Source organism: Neovison vison, chromosome 1 (genome assembly GCF_020171115.1).
Source record: "Neovison vison isolate M4711 chromosome 1, ASM_NN_V1, whole genome shotgun sequence".
In the NCBI taxonomy this organism is placed as follows: Eukaryota; Metazoa; Chordata; class Mammalia; order Carnivora; family Mustelidae; genus Neogale; species Neogale vison.
This window is the reverse complement of record NC_058091.1, coordinates 311,362,226-311,387,096: the sequence shown is the minus strand read 5'-3', so window position 1 is coordinate 311,387,096 and position 24,871 is coordinate 311,362,226. Positions and strand designations below refer to the sequence as shown.

The window sequence follows — 24,871 nt, the reverse complement described above, 5'->3', positions numbered from 1 at the left end:
CTCTGTAACACAGGGAGGCTCCCCCAGGCTCCTGAGCGCCAGTGCCTCCCAGGAGACCAGAAGTGCGGCGGGATTTCTACCAGCGACTTCCTCCATCCCTTTCCTAAGCGGAACGAAGCGTTAAACACAGTGACAGGCTACAAAGTAGGCTGCTGGGAGTGGCCGTTCGCAAGCTCAGCCTGGCCCCCCGGGGCTGGCTCCTTCCTGGCCGTGGGACTCCCCAGGGCACTGAGAAACGTGTGGCGGCGGCCCCACCGTCCACCCACCGCAAGCCAGTGGCAGCCGACAGTGTCTCCGGGCACCACCACATACCTCTGAGTCAGGTGCAGAATTGTCCCTGCTTACCGCGCCTGCGGTAGAGTGAGGCCCCACGGCAAAGGCCATGGGAAAGGAGCAGGAGGTGGGGAAGCGGGACAGAGTGTGACCGGGTCATCCGCAGCATCCAGAGAGACTCACAGGTCAGTCCGCAGAGGGCAGACACCGGGGCAGCAGCCGTATCCTGAAGGATGCTCCATTGTTCCCTGAGCTGTGTCCGTGAGGCCACTGGGACTTGTTCGGGGCTTCCTGCTCACCTCGGGAACTTACATCCTCTCGTACCTGAGCACTCTTGGTTCTTGACACCGCCTCTGTCCTTGCAGAATGAGACAGGAGGAAGGACCGCTCCCCAGGTTCGGTCCCCCACTTGCAGGGACCCTAAGGTTAGTGTCCACCCCTCCATGCATCGGTGTCCAGCTGCCCCCGACTACGGGATGGGACAGAGCCCACTGTTCTTCCTTCCTTCCTGTGGCATCAGTTATAGAGGTGACTGGGCCTTTTCCCTAATTTATCTGGGATCTAGGAACACCCTTAAAAGTAGATGGGAAGTCATACCGTTTCCTCCCTGTCGTGATCTCTGGGACGTTACTTCGCCTCTCTTTGGGTTTGTGGACATGAGTAAGAATTCTTTGGGCTCTATCTCCTCTGTGAGATTGTGTGGGGGTCAGGCAGGGTTATGATCCCAGCCTACCACACCTCATGCTCAATTCAGGAATCTTCTCTGTCTCTTCCTGGCCATTGATTTTGGAGTTTATGATCCTGGGTCATGCCCTTTTTTTTTTTTTAATTTTATTTTTTCAGTGATCCAAGATTTATTGTTTACGCACCACACCCTGTGCTCCATGTAATCCATGCTCTCCTGAATACCCACCACCAGGCTCACCCATCCCCCCACTACCTCCCCTCCAAAACCCTCAGTTTGTTTCTCAGAGTCCATAGTCCCTCATGGTTCACCTCCCCTTCCAATTTCCCCCAACTCCCTTCTCCTCTCTAACTCCCCATGTCCTCCATGCTATTTGTTATGCTCCACAAGTAAGTGAAACCATATGATAATTGACTCTCTCTGCTTGACTTATTTCACTCAGCATCATCTCTTCCAGTCCCGTCCATGTTGCTACAAAAGTTGGGTATTCATCCTTTCTGATGGAGGCACAATACTCCATAGTGTATATGGACCACATCTTCCTTATCCATTCATCCGTTGAAGAGCATCTTGGTTCTTTACACAGTTTGGCGACCGTGGCCATTGCTTCTATGAACATTGGGGTACAGATGGCCCTTCTTTTCACTACTTCTGTGTCTTTGGGGTAAATACCCAGTAGTGCAATGGCAGGGTCATAGGGAAGCTCTATTTTTAATTTCTTATGGAATCTCCACACTGTTTTCCAAAGTGGCTGCACAAACTTGCATTCCCACCAAAAGTGTAAGAGGGTTCCCCTTTCTTCACATCCCCTCCAACACATGTTGTTTACTGTCTTGTTAATTTTGGCCATTCTAACTAGTGTAAGGTGATATCTCAATGTGGTTTTGATTTGAATCTCCGTGATGGCTAGTGATGATGAACATTTTTTGTGTGTGTCTGTTGGCCATTTCTATGTCTTCTTTATGTCACTGCTGTCATTGGTGAACTTTCTTTGTTGCTTTTAAAAAATGTTGGCCTATTTTATTAGGTATTGAGGGAGGGAAGTTCTGCCCTATGCTGGCTTTAACGTGACAACTAAATTTGGCCCCCTATCTAATTCATCTACTTAGAGTCATCAACCAGTGCAATCATAATTACTGATCATTTGATGAGTGTAATAAACATCTAGAATGTCAAAGGGTATGTAAAAAAAAAAAATGTGTTATCTCTTCCTGTTCTGCCCCCCCTCCCAGAAGTTACCGAGACTAGAACTGGGCAAACCAGTGTAAGTGAGGGAGCAGGAGAATGATTCGTGACAGCGGGCATCACCGACTATGAAACCAGTCCTGACTCTGAGAGAAACTCAATGTCTGTGGGTCTGTCCCAGTCAACGGAGACTTCGCTGTCCCTGAGGCTAACAAGTGCAGGCCTCCTGCCTGCCAGGCACTGTTCTAAGCCCTTTGTAAACATCTATTCTTCTGATCTCACAGCAAGCCCATTCGGGGCAGGCTTCTCTGTCCCCTTTAACATGAGGGCCAAGGGTAGATCTTCGAGGAGAAGTTAAGAACAAACCAAAACAGGCAGCATGATGGGGGAGAGTGCACAGGGAGAAATGAGCAGACCCACGTCTCTGGAATTTTACGAAAGACATGGTGGCAAGTACTGTAGAGAGACTGGACAGGACCATGACCTTCCTGGACAAGTTTTAGACTTGAAGGAGGGGTAGCTGGGTTCGCTAGGCCATTTCACATCGTGAATACTGCCTTTGCTGTTGCGTGGAAGCTGTCAGCCAGGTACACCCGGCAGGGGCACGGGCTTATGGGTAAAACCATTCAGCCAGAGTGGAACGTTTGTAAATGCAAGTAGCTATCCTTATGATCGTCTGGAAATCATGATTTGGGAAGTTAATACATAATTCTATTTCACGTCTTAAATGCATGGTCCTTTAAGACCCGATTTTTTTTTAATTAGTTTTGCAATATTTGGGAAAGCATGACTGGGGATCTGACATCTTATTTTATGTGTTTCTCAGTTGTGAATCCAAGTTGAGTCAGAAGGTTAAGGTCTGGGAAGTGAACTGAAAATTTGGCTGCTTCTTTTAAAGATAGTCTTCTCAATCATAATTGCATATATTATATGCACAGAACATCTTGCTTTGGGTACTGTGATACTGTATGCTTCTATAAGCTATCAGAAAAGTGTTTTAGTAAAATTGTTGAACAGAGAACAGAACATTCCCAGATATTTCCATGGACCACTACAGAGTGAATCCTGACACATATCCGAATGCCATTTCATTAATTTTCTCCTTTCCTTTCAAAATTGTTTATTAAAAGAAATCTCAATCCCACCCAATTTTTGTTTATTTTTATATTCGTGACAAGAAGTCAACATTAATTTTGAAAACCCCCACATTGTCGGAGCTAATTTACACGGATTCATGTCTGAAATGATCTTAAAATAAGTTGAAAGTGACTCACTGCCTTTGTGGACAGCTGCTGAATTTTCATTGTGTGTCTTCCTGGTTTGAAGTTATTTCTAAGAATTATTTGCTAAGTGTTGATCGAGGGTAGAAACCAAAACAGGGACGTAGTGGTGGCATTGAAGTTGTATTCGCCTCATATCCTCCCCGAGAGCTAGTCCTCCCAGGCCTCCCCCTAAAGAGTAGAGGTCCGGCTCAGAGCCCATGTTTGGACAAGAGAGAGAAGTGATGTGTAGAGAGAGACGGACATGCAGCGAATTCATAGAAAGTCAAGTTGGAATCCAAGATCTCCCCAGTCGTTACTTGAACCTGGGCTCTGGGGCTGCTCATGGAGTTGGGCTGAGCCTATAGAGCCTGTAGAAATTACTTACCCTTTGGATCCCTGAATGCTGGAAGGCCCTGCGCTCCAGACTGTGTCCAGAGAGAACCACCAACGTTCCCACCACTGCCCCCGACGCAATTGCCATCCCTTGAATCTGAACTGGCTTTTTCTTACTTATTCTAAAAGAATATAAGTCATGCTCTTGGATGTCTGGAGCACAGGTCCTATGAGGCCCTGAAGTTCTCTTCTCGTTTCTGGGGCTGCTGCCCTGACATCACCATTAGCAAGCCAGTCCCAGCCTCACGGAGGATGAAAGACCATGTGGAGCAGAACCAAGGCCCAGACGGCTGCCAGCAGGCACTGCCGTAGGGCCGTGTGGCTGGGGGTATGGTGGGCCTTCCAGCCAGCCAGCCCTCCCGGTGAGTGCATTCCTGTGGCAGCCCACAGCAAAACCACCAAGACACTGCCCGTCGATCCACAGATCATGATGACAAAAGGCATCACTCTTCTAAACCACTAGCTTTGGGGTGACTCACTTGGCAGCAATAGGTAACTGGAGTATATTCCTGATCCGATCCGGGCTTGAGCTCAGGTCCACACAGGCCCAAACGCTGGGGAGGGCATTGCGTGATTTTCCTGAGAAATCGCTGCACGAGATACAGTATTTCACCAAATGCCAGCTTTGTCACCTGTCCCTTCAGTGCTCTTAAAAATCTGTTTACGCCTGACAAATGTGCTTAATGGCGTGGCCCCGCTGAGACTTCCCAAGTCTTTAGATGCTGATGTTGTGAGTCAAATTCATAAATATTTTGTAACGTGATATAGCCTCTCTTCTCAGTAGCTGTGGCTTTCATTCTCACGCCCATCTCAGTTTTTGATTCCTGGCAGGAAACCCACCGTCTTTTTCACGCTGGCGAGGCTGCGATTCGTAAGTTAGTCATCCCCTCCTCTGCGGCTCCGCGCCCTGCTCTGGGCTGCGCACGGGGAGCCGGAGCCCGAGGAGCCCAGGCCCAAGTCGTTTGTGTGCGCACTTGCCTTTCCCTGCAGAAGAGTCAACAGCCGTGCCGCTTCCTTCGCTGTAGAAAGCTCAGATTTCAGCACACCTTCAGGAAAAGTATACGAAGAACCAGAACTGCCCTTGGTTCTTCACAGCTGCCCCGGAAATCTGTGTGCACGCAGACTCCTGAGCACTGTGACCCAATCAAATGATACCTCTGTATCTATATATAGGTGTAGACATCTGTAGATGTAGACGGACATACACATGTGTTATGCGTATGCATGATGTACATACTCATATTATACACATTCCCCCATTGTGTCTCAGAGCACAGAAAAAGCACCACTTCTTAAAAACTACCAAAAACAAACAAGAATTCAAAATGTATTTCTTCTCAGCTTCCACACTCAAGACGGTCTTTCCAGCTTCTTTCGGACACCTTCCAAAGTGGAAGAAATGTAGATGTGGAAATGACAGTCAAACACCTGTCAGGCTACAAGGAGGACTTTGAGAGCCGGAGAAGTTAACAGTTTGCCCCTTGTCCACTTAGTGAGTGACAGAGTCGAGGCCAGGATGTTCTCCGGACTTCCATCGTGGAAACACCGGATGAATGAATGAGCTATCAGAGGAAATCTGGTTTGAAGTGTAACGAGGTGTTGGTTAGTTGCATACCACACATTCTTTCCTGTGTCCAACAAATGTTTACTGAGTGTCTACTATGGGGCAGCTTGGTGTTCCATATGGGGATATGGTATCAAAGAAAGCCCAGCTCCGGCACACCCACAGCGACAGCCTTGCGCAGGAAGGTAGTCAGGTGGCTCCAGCAGAGTTCGGGGTGACTGTGGGGTGCCGGCACCTGTCCAAGTTGGGAGTGGTGAGTGCGTGCAGGGCAGCCCTCAGGGAGGAGGCGATGGAGTGTGTGATCAGAAGCCTGACGGAACAATTCGAGCAATTCGAACAATTTGTGGGAATAGCCCTAGTGAAGGAAGTGGGCATGGAGGGAGACCGTGTGTGGGAGCCAGGGGCTCGGGTCCCGGGGAGCGCGCTCTGCGGGGAGGAGGAGACTGCAGCGGGGCGCTGGGGCTGCAGGTGCTTTGCAGGCTCGGGAGACCGAGGAGGAGAAAGCACGGAGCTGGGGCTCACGGGGGTGTAGCGCATCCTGTCACGCCTGGGAGAGCTCGGACTTGGTCAGAAGACATTTTCCGAGCTGAGACTCAGCTGACCGAAAGTTCTGTGCTACAGAAGAGAAAGCACGAGGACGGGGTACAGGAAGCAGAAGCCAGGGAGGAGGTGAGCCACGCCTCAGACGGGCAGCAGTAGCGGCCAGGAATGGGATGGGGGGCGGGGAGCCGTCGATCAAGGGAAAGGGGCAAGTTCTGTGCGTGGCGGGAAGGATGGGAATCGCTGCTTCGTGGACGCAGGACGGTGAGAGGGAATGTAACCAAGGATGAGAGCAGGGCAGAGAGGCAGGCAGAGAGAGAGGAGGAAGCAGGCTCCCCATGGAGCAGAGACCCTGATGCGGGGCTCGATCCCAGGACCCTGGGATCATGACCTGAACCGAAGGCAGAGGCTTTAACCCACTGAGCCACGCAGGCGCCCCTGCATGGTTACTTTTTTTATTATTATTATTATTAATTTGACAGAGAGAAATCACAAGTAGATGGAGAGGCAGCCAGAGAGAGAGAGATAGGGAAGCAGGCTCCGTGCTGAGCAGAGAGCCCGATGCGGGACCCAAACCCAGGACCCTGAGATCATGACCTGAGCCGAAGGCAGCGGCTTAACCCACTGAGCCACCCAGGCGCCCCGCATGGTTACTTTTTAATTGGACCAAGGTTACGAGAGGGGGGAAGGTCGTTTCTGGTGGCAATGCTGCATTTTCAGTCCTTGTCTGGGACAGAAACCACTGTTCCGTCTCCCGATATCCATTCTCTCCTTCTGTAGTAAAGAGATGTGCCATCCGGATTAAAAACATGTCCCCAGCATCCCTGAGAGAGACAGACGGGCTTGTGGTGACCTCTGGCCAATGGCCCGTGAGCAGCAGTCATGGTATTCTTCCAAAGGACGCCCCCGGGAGGTGTGCTCTTCCATTCTGGAAGGATGGGGCACGAAAGAGATTGACGTGATGGACCAGGAAGTCCAGAGTGGGAAGGAAGGAAGGCCGGGGCCACAGGGCGAAAGTGGTCAGCTTAGAGGTCCAAGGGGGACGTCTCACGACTCAGAGTCGTGGTTTACCACCAGGGGAAATTTCCAGCCTGCGCCCTGCTCCCCAGGAAGGAGCATTTGGCAGTGGCGGGAGGCAGTTTGGGTTGTCTCAGACGGGGATGGGGCTCTACTGGCATTTCACTGGTCAGGAGCTTCTGAAGTCTCGTCTCCGTCTACGGGGGAGATGCTGCTAAATGTCCCGCTGTGTACAGGAGGGAAAAGAGCTGTTCTGCCGCAAATGCGAATAAGGTAAACGTGCACAATGAACCTGCAGGGCGCACCTGTTCATATTCTTTCACCTACACACACATACACCCCTACACACCTACACACACATACACACATGCCTACCATACCTACACACCTACACACACATGCACATATACACACATACACACCCCTACACACCTACACACACATACATACCTACCATACCTACACACACACACATATACACACATACACACAACCCTACACACATACACCCCTACACAAACCTATACACACATACAGACATACTACACATGCATACACATACCTACACAGGTACACACACACACACACCACATGTGCCGTCTATAAGCCGATCGGAGCTCGTCTGCCTGGCCAAGCTCAGCCCACAGGCTGCCAGCCTGCTTCCTGGGAACTTAAAATTTGGATGTGGCCTTACCCTCTGCATTGAGATTAACTGAGTCAGCAAGAACACCAAGTCAAGGTTTCCTGCTGCGTTGCCTGTATGATTTAAACGTGAGTTATCATCACGTGTAACTTACAGTAAGGTTTATTGCAAGATGTTTTTTTCTTAAATTATGGACCCTCCAAGCCATGACTTCCTTTTTGTCAGGTAGCAGTACATGTGAGGTCTTGAGCAAGAATCCCTTTTTTTTTTAAAGATTTTATTTATTTATTTGAGGGAGAATGAGTGAGAGAGAGCATGAGAGAGGAGAAGGTCAGAGGGAGAAGCAGACTCCCCAAGGAGCTGGGAGCCCGATGTGGGACTCGATCCTGGAAGTCCGGGATCATGACCTGAGCCGAAGGCAGTCGCTCAACCAACTGAGCCACCCAGGCGTCCCAAGAATCACTTTTTTTTTTAAAGCTAGTATGCGATGTGATTGTCTCCAAAGACAGAACTGTGAGTGAGCCTTCAGTGGGCGAATCCCCGAACGAAAACGTGCTGTCTGTTCCTGAGATTACTGGTTCTTAAAAGTGATGGTTGGCCAGTGACGTGAGTACACCGATGGGGTTGGGCCAGGCCACCACCCAGCGAGCTGCCGCCGGAAGGCTACCTTCATTGTCGAGTGTGAACCCCAGCATTTCTTTTGAGTTCCTTTTAATAAAATTCTAGGATGGGACAGCCCTTCAGCTTTTTCCTGTGGGGATTTTGCTGGACCACTTGCTGCTTGCGTCTTTGACTAAATCTGGGGAAACTTCGGACACTGCTTGATGTGGGGACTGAGAATAAGCGCCGCTCTGTCAGCTGCCTTCCCTCCTTGTCCTTCTTTTCCGGAGACGGTGACATGGTCTCGGTATCACCCGCGTCCGTGCCCAAGATGACAATCCGTGTTCGAGGGCAGGCACGCTGCTTAAGAGGTGTTCTCCGCTGGGTTGTGTCTTTGGAGGCTTTTCTCTGGAGGCTGGCGTCGGGGCACTTTATTATTTGATAAATAAGCAGAAATGGGAGCGCTGACTGCAGAGCTGCGGAGCCCTCGAGTCCCCTCTCCACACTACCTGTTCATCTCTGAGCCACACAGCAGAAGGGAGGCACCTGTTTCAGGATTCAGTTATGGGTTCACAGGAGAAATGTCAAGCAGTTGCTTCCAGAATTCTCAGCCCCCTCCCTTTCCAAAGACAACCTTTGATGTCAGCTGTGCAGTGCTCTGCGCCCTAGCATTGCCCGGGGGGTGCTTCTGGCAGGGTCAGGCTGGGCGGGTGGGAGGAGGCTGAAGGCTTTTGACGGTGGAGGAGACTGAGGATTTTGCTTTGGGGTTCAAGTCTCCACATTTAGCCTTAGGAAAAAGGTCCCTGCACCCCACTGAAGAGAAAGGGGAATTGGTCACAACTCGAGACACTGCCATGGGGAGTGGTCCCCTCCCTGTTGCTAGCGGAAGCTGTTGCTTATTCTTCTGCCTGTTCATGGGTCGTCCCGCCGGGTGGAGTTTAGCAAACCAGTTTGCGAGTGCTCTAACCGTGGACTATACCTCCAGGCTCAAGACCTGCCTCCACCATCTACCTGGCCCTCAGTTTCCTCTTTGTGGAAACGGGCAAAGTAAGCATGGCTCCCTGATTAGGTTTGGGGGAGCATCGAGTGAGATGAGGCTTACAAATCGCTCAGAATGGGAACCGGGACGTGGAAGGTAGCCCAGAAGTATTTGTCGAGTGGGGGAGAGAATCGGGAATTAAGAACACATCATCGGCATTCAAGTCGTGCAGTTCTGTAATTTCCTGGGAAGACAAGGAGGACGTTCCTTTCCATGGTGTCCCTCCTGTTGTTCTTTGATCAATTCTGAATGCCTCAGGTGTGACTTGAGAGACCATTTTGGAGGCAAAACTTGGTCACAATGTTGAGGGCACCGGTCTTCCCTCCAAAGGTCCGCGCCCTCCAGAAGCCATCCCCGCCCCTTCACACCCCACTTACAGGCTCGTATGGTTTCATAAATCCGAGCACCCAGGCTCGGGGACAGCAGCCCGATCCACACTCCGACCCCAGGCTGCTGGGGGCTTAAACAAAGCGAACCTGCAGACTCCCCTCGGTCAGGAAGGGAACTCGATCACCCAGCCGCCCAGCAGACAGACTGGTGCACTTGTGCTTGTCCCGGCCGTTGCCATGGACGTCAGCATGTGACGCTGCGCGGCCAGCATCCTGGAGTGTGGGGACACTTGGTTGGCTGAGGAAAGCCCATAGCTTTTGTATTCAGTCAGAATGAAAACCTTGATAGACTAGAGACCACAATGTTTGTGTGTAGGACGACACCTGCCACCACGAAGAATGGGCAGATTCTCATGACTTCAGCCTTTAGTTAGAAAACTGTCTTTTAGGCTTGTCATCCCTGCTTTTCATCACAGAACAAAGAAACGCAGATTAGTGCTGAAATGTTGCATGCTGGGTGGGGTCCCAGCACCTCGTAAAGCCACCGACGGGCGGATCCCCAGCCCCTTGTTCCCCAGCCAGCCGTGCAGGCAGGCACTACCAGTGTGGGCTGGGAAGTCATAGGGACACTACCAGTATGCTCCTCATGACCACACGGCCTTCTGAGTCTGTCTCCTCGGCTCCAGTCTGCTGGGGAAAGAGCCGCTGCTTCCAGAGGTGCTTTCCAGACCTATCACCTTGGAGCCTCAACTCACAGGACAAGGATGCTTATGGGAGTGAGTACGGGACGTCTCTCCAAGTCAGGGAAGCTTTGACCATCCTGAGCACACAGGACCAAGCGCATGGCCCTGTGGTATTGCAGCTACCTGGATAGCTAGACGAGGCTGTGGCAAAAATCCCCCCAAGTCAGTGTCAGTAGCAATAAAGCCTTCTCAGTCATGTTTGTCTGGTGTCGCGGGCTGCCGTTTTGCATCAGACTTGGGACCTGCGCTGATAGTAGCCGTGACTGGGGACAGTGCTCGTCCCCAAAGAAGAGGGAAGCAAGAACATGGTGAGCCCCCAGAGGGGCCCCTTCTAAGTTCTGTTCGGAACTGATCAGACTGAGACCATGGTCAAGCCTACAGTGAGTAGAGCGAGGAAAGAAAGGGTCAACACCTACTTCAAAAAAACAAGTCCGCGTACTGCAAGTGTTTCCTGCACAGAACAGAGTGTGTAGTCTTCTCTAGCACGTGGTTTCAGCGAAGGGTTGCATTTGTGAGCATGAAGTTATCCGATTTTACTCCTTGCAGTCCTTCCTCAAGTCGATTTCCGACAAACTTATTTCTTGTGGATCTCCTTCTGTCCGTAGTGTTAATCATGGGCATCTCCATCCTTCCCTTCTTCTGGGGAGAAATCTTCTGGCAACCTGGCCACCTGTGTATCATGGGGGTTTTTTTGCCCCTGTTCCCCCCAGAAATCCAGGAGGGTGGCCAGTCTTTACACATCTTCTCTGCAGTGTTTTCTCCAACCAGCTTCACCTGCTTCAGGCCGGATGGGTCCTTGCTCCTGGGCAGCTGTTCTTGGAAAGGCCGATCAGACCAGAATTCACACCACTGGGGAGCACTGACTTTTACTCTATGTTGTGTGAGTGTGGGGGTTGGCGTGAAGAGCTCTCCGGGTGATACAGTCGCACCGGCCTTGAGTTGTGTTGTGCCCAGACCGGGTGGGTGCCCCGGCCTGGGAGGGGCCTGTGACCCCCCGTACCCCTCCTGCCATCTTGCTCTGGGCACTCTGTGCCGTGGACGGCCCTGTAGTCCGGCCGAAGGAACAGAGCACTGTGCCTCTTATCTTAGGACCTCCATAGTCTCCACCCGAGGATTGAAGATTTCTATCTTATCAGTGATTTTTTTTTTCCTCCAGAAGCTCTATTTTTGAGAATTGAATTGACAGTGGTTGGTAAAAAGTTCAAGTTGAAAAGTATCCGTTTATCATCCCCCGTGACTATAAACACAGTTTATACTTTGACTTGATTGGCCCTTTTGTTCTCCAGCTTCTCTGAACTCGAGAGTCATCCCATGAGAGCGATAATTTTATTCTTGTACCGTCTGTTAATGACGTGTGCTCTGAAAACCTCTCCATCATCTCACGGAGGTTGCAAATCAGAACGAGTTCAAACAGTGGTCCCGACTGTAAAGTCGGGAGACAGAAGTTCCATTTGGTCTTGACTCCCCAGTGAACACCAACCACCTCACTGCGCCCTTCTGAATGACACCGTATCTAGAGTGCCCCTTTATGGGTAAAAAATGTTAACATTCACAGGAGACTGAATGTGACCAGGATTTGTAAAATGAGGCAGTGATAGAAGAATGTAACGAAAGGACTTACCATTTTGTAAAAGGAAACAGCAGTTTATGATTGCATATTGATTTTAATTTGCACTAAGCTTTCCGGTTTTCCTAGACTGTGGAGCGAACAGGCAGGCTTTCCCTCTGTACGCCAACACCGGCCATTCATAGGGCGCACCAGATCTTCTGGTCTTTCTTCAACCTCCTCCCCTTAGTGAAGTCACTCTTCAAGAACCAGCACAGGCTCCGTCTCCTCTTGCCATGGTCAAGATTCCAAGTGGTCACTCCTTCCTCATGGTCCTTCTGACAGTATCTGCCACCATGTCCCAGTGTGAGCACTTGGGCCCTTTTCTCCATGTGTCACCAAGTGTTCAACCCCAAAACACTGAGAAGTCAGTTCTGGAAAGGGCAACCTGTGGTTCCAACAAATGCTCAGCATTCACATGGACATGGAGACCTTCAGCTCCTCTGGCTAAAAAGGCAGGTTTTTTAGACGACCAGACTGAGACTCAAGGGCTGCAGTGACATGGTCGGGGTGTTCTAGATAGTGGCTGAAAAAGGTCTGGAAGCCACGTCTTAGTCCATGTCGGTGTTGTTTCTACTATAAAGTGCAGCTGTGCTCTTTCATAAATGCATTTCATGACGAAATATTTGTAAAAATCATGGAAAGATGAAACAAGACCTTTAAAGTATTAAGAGCATTCAGTGTGTTCTGGTTAATTGATGTGAAACAGGATTTTTAAGGAGGAACCTGAAAGAAAGCAGCTCAATTTAACAACAGGAAACAGCAACAGTGGCAGTGGTTACTAGAACATAGTTTGGGGATGTGCTGATGATCGAGGTGGTGCCGGTGGAGGCTGCCTGTTTTCTGAGACCAAGAGACGCAAAGCTGGGTGCGAGAGAAGATCCAAGCTGGGGAAGGTGTTGACGTATCTTCATGTCCAGGCAGGTGTTTTCTGAGTACAGTGTTCTCAGCATGTGCTCCTGAATGGACACTTTGTCCTTTCGTATGGGAGGCCAGTATTAAATGACATCATCTGTCTTAGCACCACATGTAACCCGGTGGCTGCTGAGGGATCTGGTGTCTTTCTTTCTGATAGCTTCTTTCGGTTGGGAGAAGAAACATTTATAACAATATCCCTTCTGTTTGTTACATTGGTTTGGCATCCTGATGTAACTGGATTGCATTTAAAATAAGAACAAACTAGAAATAAGAATCTTGAAAGAGAAAAAAATTTCCATCTTACAAAAGGAGCATGTCACTGTCTTCCTCTCCTTTGAAAAATTCAGCAGATTTAAATTGTTATTACATGCATGGCCTATTGAAGGCACAAGGCATCACATGCATTATCATATCTTAGCTCAAAATTTGAGTACCAGTCTTCTTTGCTTAAATTGGATTTTCCTATCAACCAAAATAATCTCCAGAATAGCATAAAAATAGAAAGTTATAATATCTGCTTTGTTTCATTGTATTAGAAACACCTTGGAGCTCAAAGTGTCCTACACTTTGATCAACAGGGCATTGGAATTTACTAACTCCATATCTCTTCTGTGAGGCACAATGTAAAGGAACAATTTCTAGGGGAAAAATTGCTAATGAATAATAATTGGAGGTTTAATAAAAGGATGTGTTGAAATAGAACCCTGAAGCCAGGGCCGTGATTTATCAGATAACCTTTGAATATGCCAGAATTAGACAGATTTTCTGTCATTAGACAGTCTTTTCTAGGAAGAGAAAGAAGTAGTAATGGTATGCATCAGTCAATCTAATGACAGCTTGATTGTCCAAAAATCCCCTGAAGGAATTTCTCCAGTGTACTTGGAGGGAGAGCAGAGCTGGGTTTTATCCGGCATATTAAAAAGTTACATTTGTGAGTTGCTTTCTGATAATTTGGCAGGGCACAAAGCTACATTAGCAAAAAGCTGAAATATTAATGAAAATATTAACCTTGTCAGATTATGAATTGAGTTGAAATTTATCATGTGTGCCATAATATTGGGCTTTTTTTTTTCTTCAGAGTATAGCATTTTGTAAGGAAAAAAAAGATAAAAGTGTATTGATTTACATATTTCAGTGCAGGCTTTTAGTTGAGGCTTACCCTCTTGTCCAGTGCTGTCATCACCAAGAGGACATGTGCAGACCCCAAAGCACAGACCCCATTCATGAGCTCTAATCAGAGGTTCCGCTTTCTACCAGTGGTACCAGCACAGCGTGGTAGTAAGGCAGCCTTAGGTTTCTTAAATTTGTCTGGTTGGCTGTTACTAAAATCTGAATTCCAGTCTAAATTCACACAGATTCTTGAACACTAAAAAAAGGGGGGAAAAAGAAAATTTTGGCTTATACAACATATATATACACACTGATATATGTATATATATATATGTCTTATATTTTTGAAACTAACTATAAAAAGCCAGTCATCCGTCTGCATTTGAGTCTAAGATAAAGATTATAATTTACATTTGGTCATTAAATGAAGCTATGGGCCTGAAAGAGAATTACTATATTGGATTCTTTTTTTGTTTGTGGACTCCGTCCTTCAGGAAAGGCTAACTTTGGGATTTAGCCTATTCTTATGACAGAGTCTATGAGGAGGAGAGAAGATGCTTGGAAAGATCTCAGCTGGGTTTATCCCAAGCAGACCCTAAGACAAGGATCTGGGTGGAGGCATTTTGTTGGGAGGTGGCTGCAGGTCACAGAGTGAGGAAGTGGGTCAGGGAGGGAGGTCAGCTATTGGAAGGGGCCACCAGTGGCAACCAGGGTTCAGACCCTCAGAGGGAAGCATGGAGCATGCTTAGATCTTCCCACTGAGAGAAGATCTAACTGTGCACCCTGACTGTGGGTGCAGAAGTCAGGGAATTTATCCGTCAGTTCTCCATCATTGGTTGAGACCCATGAAACTGTAAGGAACAAGCTGCAGGTGGCCTCCAAGAAAGACAGAGGGAATATGGACAGGACAGCACCGGCCACAAGAAGCATGACTAGAAGTGAGTGTGAACAGTGAGAAAGGCTACTGATTGTTTTAAATCCTAGAGAAGACTGCACAGAATCCATGAACACACACAGGTAATGGTCATAAAGGCATAGAGCAGAACTCTGTAAGTTGAACATTATGTCCTGGTGAATTTTATTTTTTTTCATGGCCCTTGGCTCATCCATCACCCATCAGAAAGAATACTAACTTCATTTTAATCAAATTAAGCCAATCACTAGATTTCTCTGTAGACACACAGATTCCACTGGGATTTCTAAAAAGAGAGCCTATGTCCAGATTTATAATCTGTTATGTTGTACATTCTATCATGTCCTTTATTACTGTTTCAGAAGTTAAGAAATTTATAGTCAGTGCTACTTGCTTTGATGATGACAGAGATTTAATGGCTTCTCAGAGCAATAGGCTTCCCTTGGCTCTGTCCAGGGTTGGTCTGTTTATGCTGAGAACATGAGCAGGTAGGCCTCCTGGTGACTGTGGACAGCAACTTCACACATTCCTCACTAGCTTTCCCCTGTTTGTTGAGATAGATTTTTAACATAGTGACTCCTTTATAATATTTGGTCTTATACCCAACTATCCAATGCAATAGTCAATAAATGGAAAGTGACCATCCCACACAGTATCCCTTGATACATATAGTGTGCTCAGTCCTTGTGGAAATGGGTTTAAGTAAATGTTGCCTTAGTGGAACTCAGCCCCAAACTTTAAGGGACAAAGTCTATCTATCTTAAATACTTCCTTGCATATGTCATGTATTTTAATGACTTTTAGACTTCTCAAATGTCTGTTGGTCACAAAGGCCAGCACATGGAAGAATGCAAGATAAGTGGCAAATCTATGTATTTGGGGGATGGGTGGCAAAAGATGAGATGATGGACTAACTCTTGATATCAAGATTTCAAAAGGGTTTATCATTTATTTTAAGCATAAATCCCATTATCTTTTCACATGGGTTCTTAGAGAGAGAACCAACTTCTATCACCACTAAGCCATCAGCCAAATAAACCAAATGCTCAATTTGTACATAGTAAGGACACAGACTTTTTTCAAGTTTTAAAATTTGAACTTGTATTTTCATGTCATTACTAGTTTCTTGGTATTCTGAATTAATTCCAAATGGGTCCATTTTTCTGGGGCTATCTGTTTCTTTACTAAACCCAGTTACTTGATTTTTTTATTCCATTATTGAATTCTGTATTTTCTGTCCTCCTGGTGTTGCTTATCCTGGCCCCTAGCTGCATGCTGAGATGTCTCACATTGTCGGGCATGCTTTCTGTTCTCAGCATTTTGCTTAAGTCCAAAATTTGAACTCACCTCCTCCTTTTAAACTAACATGACGTTGCTATATTGTTAGATTGTTAGTGAAAGTTGGAGAATAATGGAAGGGAAGTTGAGCTTAGGATAGGAATAAAATCAGAATGTAACTTCAAGTGGCTTCCAATGTTCACTGGCCATTTCCCAACATGGGGGAGCTTAGAATGTGCTCTTTCTCCTTAAATGCAATGCAGACTGTTGATATGAAACTAGTGTCTCTCCTGCCTCTGCATGAGTCTTTCACTCCTTCCCTCCATTCCCTGGCCCATAACCACAGTGTGATAGTCTTCCAGGGAGGAAAACCCAAGGCAATCACTACCCTTATTTTACAGAATAGTCAAGTTTTCCTTTGTGTGAATATCACTAGTGTAGCTGGTGCCTAGGGCTGGTATTTGTGGTCAGGAGGGTCATTAATATGACTTTAAAACATGAGCACTGTCTACCCAGGTCCCAAGGTTTCCAGGTCCCCATCCATCATGGTCATCACTGACAGTAAACAGAAGCTTTGAAATTAGATTTGTCTTTGATGTGTTCCGGATAAAATGTACAGTAGGTCACTCATTCATTCAAGAAATAACTCTAGAACAAATACTCTTTTCTGGGAACTTCCACAGGAGTTGAGCAATAAAGCAATGTATATGGTGCCCCTTCATTTCCTTTTCTGTCCCCAGTCTCTGTGAGTGGGAGGAACCACATTTGAAGATGTATCTCCAATGTCCACAGCAAAAATTATTATTTCCTCCTCTCAAAAAAATTCAAGAAGATATGTAGACTTGCTCATCCTCTCCCTGAAGACTGAAATATCTACAAAGTCTATTTGTTATATTAATTTAGCTACACCAGCTTTCTTTTCATTAAGGTTTTCATAATTTATCTCTTTTTTGTTATCTTATTTTCTGTAATGCTGTGTTTTTATATTTAAGATGTACTTATTGTGAATAGAGTTACATTTTGTCTTTTTAAAAATCCAACCTGGCAGTATTAGTCAAGTATTTAGTTCATTTACATTTAATGTAATTTCTGATCTAAAAAGCCAATAATAGCAATTTTATGACTTATACTGTGCTTGTTTCTCCTGTTTGAAGTTCTATTTGAGTCTTCATTATGACTTACTTTGGGTTAATAAGAATTTCTGTCTCATTTTTATTGCTAACCTCTTAGTCATACATTCTTTCACTCTTTGTTCCTAAAGTGGAAATTATATCCATTCTTGACTTACTGAATTCTACTATATTTTTTTTTATTTTTATTTATTTATTTATTTATTTTTGTCAGAGAGAGGGAGAGAGAGAGCAAGCAGACAGAGAGGCAGGCAGAGGCAGAGGGAGAAGCAGGCTCCCTGCTGAGCAAGGAGCCCGATGTGGGACTCGATCCCAGGACGCTGGGATCATGACCTGAGCCGAAGGCAGCTGCTTAACCAACTGAGCCACCCAGGCATCCCCTGAATTCTACTATAAATTACTACCTTTGCCACTTCCCATATAATCCTAGGACCTCAGAATATTTTAAATCCACTTACTTCCACTTCACAGATTGTGTCAATGCCATTGTAGATTTCATTTCTGTTGGATTTTAGATCACCCAAGATATTATTCTCATTATTTTGTACAACTAATATTAATTTATATTTTCCCAGATATGTATATGGACATTTAACTTATTAAATATTTGGATTTTTCCATTTTATTTTTTAATTTTAATTAAATGGAAACTTCAATAAGGATTTAAGAAAATTAAGAATATAATTATTAAATTATCTTCTTAATCTCTTAAAATTGATTAATCTGATTAAAATTAAAATCTGATTAAAATTCCCTTTGCCATATCAGTATCAGCACTTACGTTATGACAACTGTTAGCACCTTGCCACCTACCTAACTACCTCCTTTTGCAAAGAGATTGGTGATAGTACTAACCAAATAGAGGTGTTGTTTTGTTTGTTTGTTTCATTTGTTTCACATGAATAGCAGGAGCTCCTGGACTATTAGTTTCCCTTCTGACTTTCCACATCTCAGGCATGTGGCTTCCTGCAAACACTAGCCTGTTCCTCCAGCTTCCTCTGATGGAAAGTGCACTGTGGGTGGGCTTGTTGCTGGATTATGAACCACATGGTAGCAAGGATGTTGACTCTTTTCTTCTTTGCATTCACTATTGGTGCTTATCATGGGCCTGGCATTTAATGGGAAATGATGGATGTTTTCTGAATATGTGAATAAATTAATGAATGACAGAACAAATGACCAGTACTCAGTTATGCCAGTTCTTGGTCAAACACTCTACCATGCACTGAGATCCCCCCATAGGTAACCACTTGGTTTCCTATTAGCTTTTCATCTGTTTTTTCTTTCCTGGAACAGGCTGGGGAGGGGCCACAGTGAGGGCTTCGCATCTTCATCTGGATGCCCTCCACACCCTCCCTCTGCTCCCTCAGTGGACGTTCTCAGCAGGCACTAAAATGATGTGCCCTAGGGATTGACCCAAAGGGACACCAGCCCTGTAAACCTGGGAAAAAAGACTAGCTTCCCCTCCCCTGTGTTCTGTTACTTTGTCTGCATAAATGAATGGATAAATGGGTGAATGAATAAATGAATGAATAAGAAGGGAAGAAAAAAGAGAAAATGGAGAAGACAGAGAAAAATACTTCATTCAAGAAATGTTTTTCAATCAACACTATTAATTGTTAAATGCACACCTGAATATGGTGTTTTCTATAATACATGAATGTGTTTAAGATTTATTTATTTTAGAGAGAGAGAATGCATGTGTCTGAGCAGGAGGGACAGAGGGAGAGGGAGAGAGACTCAAGCAGACTCTGTGCTGAGCGCAGAGCCCACTGTAGGGCTCGATCTCACGACCCTGAGATCATGACCTAAAACCAAGAATCAGAAGCTTAACTGACTGACCTACCCAGGCACCACTAAAATAATTTAATGTTTAAAATAACTAAGGATGACCACAGAGTTTCAAAGATTCCTCTTCTTTGATACTTTTTCTCAAAAACAGTATTGCAAATGTCACTCTAAAATAGGTAGATATTAAAATAAGTGTAATGTTACATGCCACTGTTGCTGTGTCTAAAGACCAAAAATAAAAGAAAGGCTCATAATTTATCATTTCCATGTGTTCCACCTGTAGTCTTTTATGCATGACATTTTACAGATGCTATTTCTGCCTCTGTCCCTTTATAATAGTTTAGAATCACTAAAAGGGATTGTGTGGTCATCACAGAGGAAATGAAGTATTTGAAAATATTTGGCTATCTTATTTCAGAAGTACGGAATATTTGTTGACTTTCTGAAATGCAATAAAGCTTTTACTTTATCTCCCAAATGAACAGGCAGGCAAAAATGAGTATTTTGTATCTTCAACTCTCCACAGGTTTCCGGAATTTTTATATCATTTCTGATTCACTGCGTTAAAACCAGAGTAGGTAAATAGTATCCTTGGAGGAAGTATCTTTGGTTTCCTTTATTCTCCACTCTGAAGGACACATACTTAGAACTCCGTAAATAATAAATAATATAACACATGTTGACCTTAGAAATGTTGGGTTTTTTCAACATGTCCTTCTACTCCCCATGTTTTAACTTGCTGGAAAGAGTCGTCCACCTGGCCCCGTGCAGATCCGCGGTGCTCTCGGAGACTTGGATGTCACCCGAATGATGTAAAACGTCCGTCTTCCCCCCACACCCTCGCAGGAGCGGCTCCTGCTCTCTCTGCTGCCAGCGCACATAGCCATGGAGATGAAAGCCGAGATCATCCAGAGGCTGCAGGGCCCCAAGGCCGGCCAAATGGAAAACACAAACAACTTCCACAACCTGTATGTCAAGCGGCACACCAACGTGAGGTACGCTGTTCTGTTCTTGTCCCTCCGCGTGTCCCGGGAGCCGCTCGCCAGCCTGGGAGCTCACGTCTCACAAAACCCTGTCTCCTCCGCAACTGTGAACAGAGTCTCTGCCCCCCCTCCACGCCCCCCCCCCCGCCCCGCTGCCCCTCAGGGCCTTTACGGGGAGATGAGGAAGTAGAATCTTCTTCACTCTACTGGGTTCTGTTGTCCCTTATGGCCCTGCTTTCTACGGCTGACTTTCTGTCCCAAAGGAGAGAGGGGTGGTTGGTGGGTCCTTATCCGGGGAGCACCATGGATAGTTTCATGGCATCCCGGAGCCCAGGACCCGCGACTCTGTAGTGAGACTGACGGTAGTACAGCGGGCTCTTGAGGCAAGACCTGACTCCTCCGGAGGGACTTGGGGGGCCAGGGCCTCGGTGAAGTGAGCACTCCCTGACCGTCAGGAATGGTGGGTGTCCGGGGTATGGCCAACTAGTTACCAGTGTCACGGGGGACTGATGTGCCCCTTAGTTAATAGTGCAGGTCCCTGCTTTCTGTTCTGCCATAGTCCCGTCTGCTTCTCAGGGAGCCCTTCCTAGAATCACAGGACGTGGAAGACATGCTATCAGCATGCGACTGAGATCCGGAAAGAGAACCCTGTGGGGCCTCCTTCTCCCCTAGCACTCCTCCAGGGAGGAGCTGTGCGGGCCCGCACTTCAGCGTGGGGGGCCTTTCCTCCCCTGCTGCCCATCTCCCAGCTGCAGAATGCAGCCCCTGCAGACCCGGGTGCCTGGCCCCTCACTGTTCCCCAAGCCCCCCAAGCCTCATGACACTTCTTTGCGGGCTTCTCCTTGCATCCGTACAGCTATGGTGCGGTAGTGCTTTCTTTCTTGCTGGGTTCTCTCGGTAAGTACCTCGTGCATCAGGCCTCACGCATTCCGCCTTGTCATTACTCACCCTGCTCACTAGTTGGGGAGCCACAACCACAAACGTAACTGCAACTGGCTGAGCACTGGCTCCTTGCCCTTTTGCTCTCAAGCCTGGATCCTTTCCAGTGCACGATCCAAGCTTCCAGTCTGGTTACTGCAAGTCAAGGGTTTTTGAAGTTTATTAATAAGAAACACATTTGACTAGGCTTTGCCACTGCACTTTAACTGCATTGCTAAGACACATCTCATTTTGACCCCAGGTTTTAGGAAAGGTGTGTAGAGCTGGTGATATGGCCCAGGCATGTCCAAGCGTGCACAGAGCTAAATACATAACAGGAAGTGCAGATTGGGAAAGCAGTAATGGAAAAAAGCTGCATTATCACTGAGAACTAAGGAAGCAGCGGCTAAATGGAGAATCAGGAGTAAAAAAATAATAATAATTAAATTAAATTAAGTCCCTATCATTTTGAGGAATTTAAAAAAATGAGTGTATTACAAGAACAGCCACACCTGTTAAGGAGTAAAATTATTTAAAACACTGGCCTGCCTTCAGGTTTTTAAGCATTTCACTGAAAGAATTAAAGAAGAAACATTCTCACGGTATCCGACAAGGTGTATTTTACTAGAAATTTCCCTTTCCAGCCTTAGCTGTCTGAAAAATCAACAATATCCCTCCTACTTGAGGAAAGAGTTGTAAGTCACAAATGGGGACTCTCACACATGTAAAGATAAACGCAGCTGTATCTAAACAGAGTCCCGGAATATCTTCGAGTCTCTGTGAAATGACCCGGGATCAAAGAGCCTGATCAAAATGAAACCACCAACCTCAGGCAGGTGACAGAGGCTCCCCGTGCTGTCTGTGTCAGCTACCAATTTGTACGGCACAAAGGACCCCAAAACCCAGTGGCTTCAGGCAACAGTAAACATCATCTTGCAGTTTCTGTCTGTCACACTTTGAGAGCTGCTTCTCCTGGTGGTTCTGACTTAGCGTCTTTGATACAGATTGAGGCCTGGTGTCGGGAGGGCTGCTGGGGGACCTGACTTCAAGGCCGCTCCTCACGTGGTTTTCAGGGGCCTGACTGCTGGCTGGAGGCTGCAGGCCGTCGCTGCCGACGTACTGCTCACAGGTGGCTAGAGGGACCTCCCAGCTTGCGTCCCCAGAGCAAGGATGCAGGACAGGGCCATGGGCAACAGCAGTTCCTCTATGACCCAGGCTTGCCAAGTCATTGCCGTAATTCCTGCAGCATCCTCCTGGGGATGCAGATCAGCCCCACCCCAGGGGAGGGTGGGCAGTTCAAGAGTAGGTCCCAGGAGGTGAGGGTCTCTCTGAGGCCATCTTGGAAGCAGACTCCCACACTGTCAAGGCAAAGGATTGGAGAAGCGCCTTCAGAGATCGTTTAGAATATGTTTGCCGCGTCAAGAACACTGAAAAGTAAAAAATCAATTTAAAAAATTCGATGAAAAAAAATTCAAAACTATAGTTGGGAACGCTAAAGTAACTTCAATACCTAAAGTTAAAAATGTAAAAGCATACATAAATCACGTGATGTGCCAACTGTTTTTATAAGAAATACGAAAACATGACTTTTTCATCTTGGACAGGATAAGCAGAAGCTAAGAAGCAGGCATGGTAAATGGATATTGTGGCAAGCCCAGTCACTACCTGAGCAGTTTTGAAGGGGTTTTTGGATAATAATTCTCATTAGGACTGTGGAAAGTAAAGATCTGTTCATTCTTAGTTCTGCTTTGGCCATTCATTCATTCAAAAAAAATTGTTATTCTCTGTTAATGACATATCCTAGCTCTTTACTCTCCTGAGGATGCTAATCATGTGTATAATCATGAGGAGGAAGAGAAGAATTTCTAGAAGGGAAGTACTTCCCAAATCCTCAGCATCTTCCTCTGAATCCTGCCGATAGTACGGAAACATTCACAAACCCATCCCGTCTTTTTGAAAATAAGCACAGGACCCGGACTCTAATGCCACCGTCCAATTCTGAGACTGGCCCTCTCTCGCTTTCAAAGCCAAGATTCTAGAAAGGTGGTTCCTCCCTCTCTGCCTGGTCTTCCCTGTTTTCCCTCCCCCCTCAAACCCTCACCCTCTGCCGCCCACCTCCACCCACCGTGGCACAGAGCCCATGCCCGCTCAGTTCGCCACCAGTTGCTGTGCTCCCAGATCTGAGTCTGACTTAGCCCCCGCATCCTTCTTTCTGATAGCTCGGTGTGGTTGGCCAGCTGACCTTGCCCTCCTGCTTTAAGAATTCTCCCTCACTGTGGACTCCCTGACATCTTACCCCTTCTCTCTTCTTACCATGTCCTTTGCCATTCTCTCTTCCCTAAATCTAGCCTCTCTGTAAATGAGTGTTTTCAGAGCTTTCTTCTAGCTCCGCTCTGGTCTCTCCACTTCTCATTCAGGACTTCAGTTACCATCTGTGGGATACCAAGGTGCAGAACTCAGCCAGGGCACCTGGAGGGCACAGTTGGTTGAGCGTCCGACTCTTGATTTCAGCTCAGGTCATGACCTCGTGGGTCACGTGATTGAGCCTTGCACTGGGCTCCATGCTGAGTGTGGGGTTCACTTGAGCTTCTCTCTCTCCCTCTCCTTCTGTCCCTACATCCCCTCACACTCTCTCTCGTTCTGTCAAATAAATAAATATTTTTTACAAGATGCAGAATTCAACCATAGCTTTCCATACTCGCTCACGTAATGTGTCTCTTCCTCTTAGATGCTCCACCAACACCACCATCAAACTCAACCCAACCAGAGTTGAACTGGTCATCTTCCCCTCCAAGCTTGCTTTGACTTGTTCAGAGCTAGGTTTGAGCCCCCTTCTCAACCGGAAACTGGGTCTTCATCCTTGTTGCCCACTCCCTTAGACACACTGCCCGCCGTGTCTGATCGCGAACCACGTCTGATTCATCCTTCCTGCACTTCTCCCAGATCTGTCCAGTTCTCTCCATTTCGCCTGACAATACCTTCCACATGGGCCTTCTGGATGAAAGGGCTATGATTCTAACTGACCTGCCTGCCTCCAGGTTGCTGTGGCCAGAGTGATCTTTCTAAGATCGTCACATGGTCAGATCTAGGTCGGGTACGTGCGTGATCCCAGAGAGTACCCTGCTTCCTTTCCTGTAACCCTTTGCACATTGCATCACCATGACCTGTTTACATCCTCAGTCTCCTGGCTGCCGAGTAATTTTTGGACCATCATAAGACATTTACAGCCAGCCTACCTGGGGGCGGGGGGTGGCTTTACCCACTCCAGGGGTGGACCACAGGAAACACGGTGGAGGTTGTCAGCTGCCCATCTATCTGCACATTCTCCCTCCCAGTGCTGCCTCGGATCAGACACACTCTCTAAGCTTTTTCCTCTTGGACCAGGCTCAGCATCTGTGATCTGTGCTGCTATAGGGTGCTGTGGGGGAGCGGGGAAGGTTTGATGGCACCGTCTGAACAGACTGAAGGGTGTGGAAGCCCCTGCAGCCCTGGTTTTCTTGGGCCAGAGGGTTCTCCCCCAGCTTTTGTCATCAACAGAGAACCAAGTCTTTCCTTCAAGATGAAGCCACAAAGCTCATGTTTGGCCCAGCGAACGAGTACGGCCAGCAGCAGAGAGCCAGCTGTTTTCGGCCCAAGATCGGGCTGGCCACTGCCATGTTCCTTTTTTTACTGTGGCAAAATACACATAACATAACGTAACACAGTTTTAGCCGTGTTTAATTGTCTGTGCAGCGGCGTCAAGCACCTTCCCGTTGTTCCCATTGTACCCATTCGGCAGCAGCTTCCCTTCCGCACCCGCCTCCGGCACCCACCCTTCTGGTTCCTGGCCCTGCGGTCTGACGGCGCTGGGTACCCCGTGTGAGCTGCCACAGCGTCTGTCCTCCTGGGTACCCCGTGTGAGCTCCCACAGCGTCTGTCCTCCTGGGTACCCCGTGTGAGCTGCCACAGCGT

The 24,871-nt window shown here is 47.2% G+C and overlaps 1 protein-coding gene across 1 annotated transcript in view; it reads left to right on the top strand.

Moving 5' to 3' along the window:
* Positions 1-24,871, top strand: part of ADCY2 (adenylate cyclase 2) — a 406,092-nt gene that overhangs the window by 255,654 nt on the left and 125,567 nt on the right. Inside the window, exon 5 of the mRNA XM_044234016.1 lies at positions 19,866-20,014. Coding sequence (XP_044089951.1) covers positions 19,866-20,014 — 149 coding nt within the window. The remainder of the gene's footprint in view (positions 1-19,865; positions 20,015-24,871) is intronic.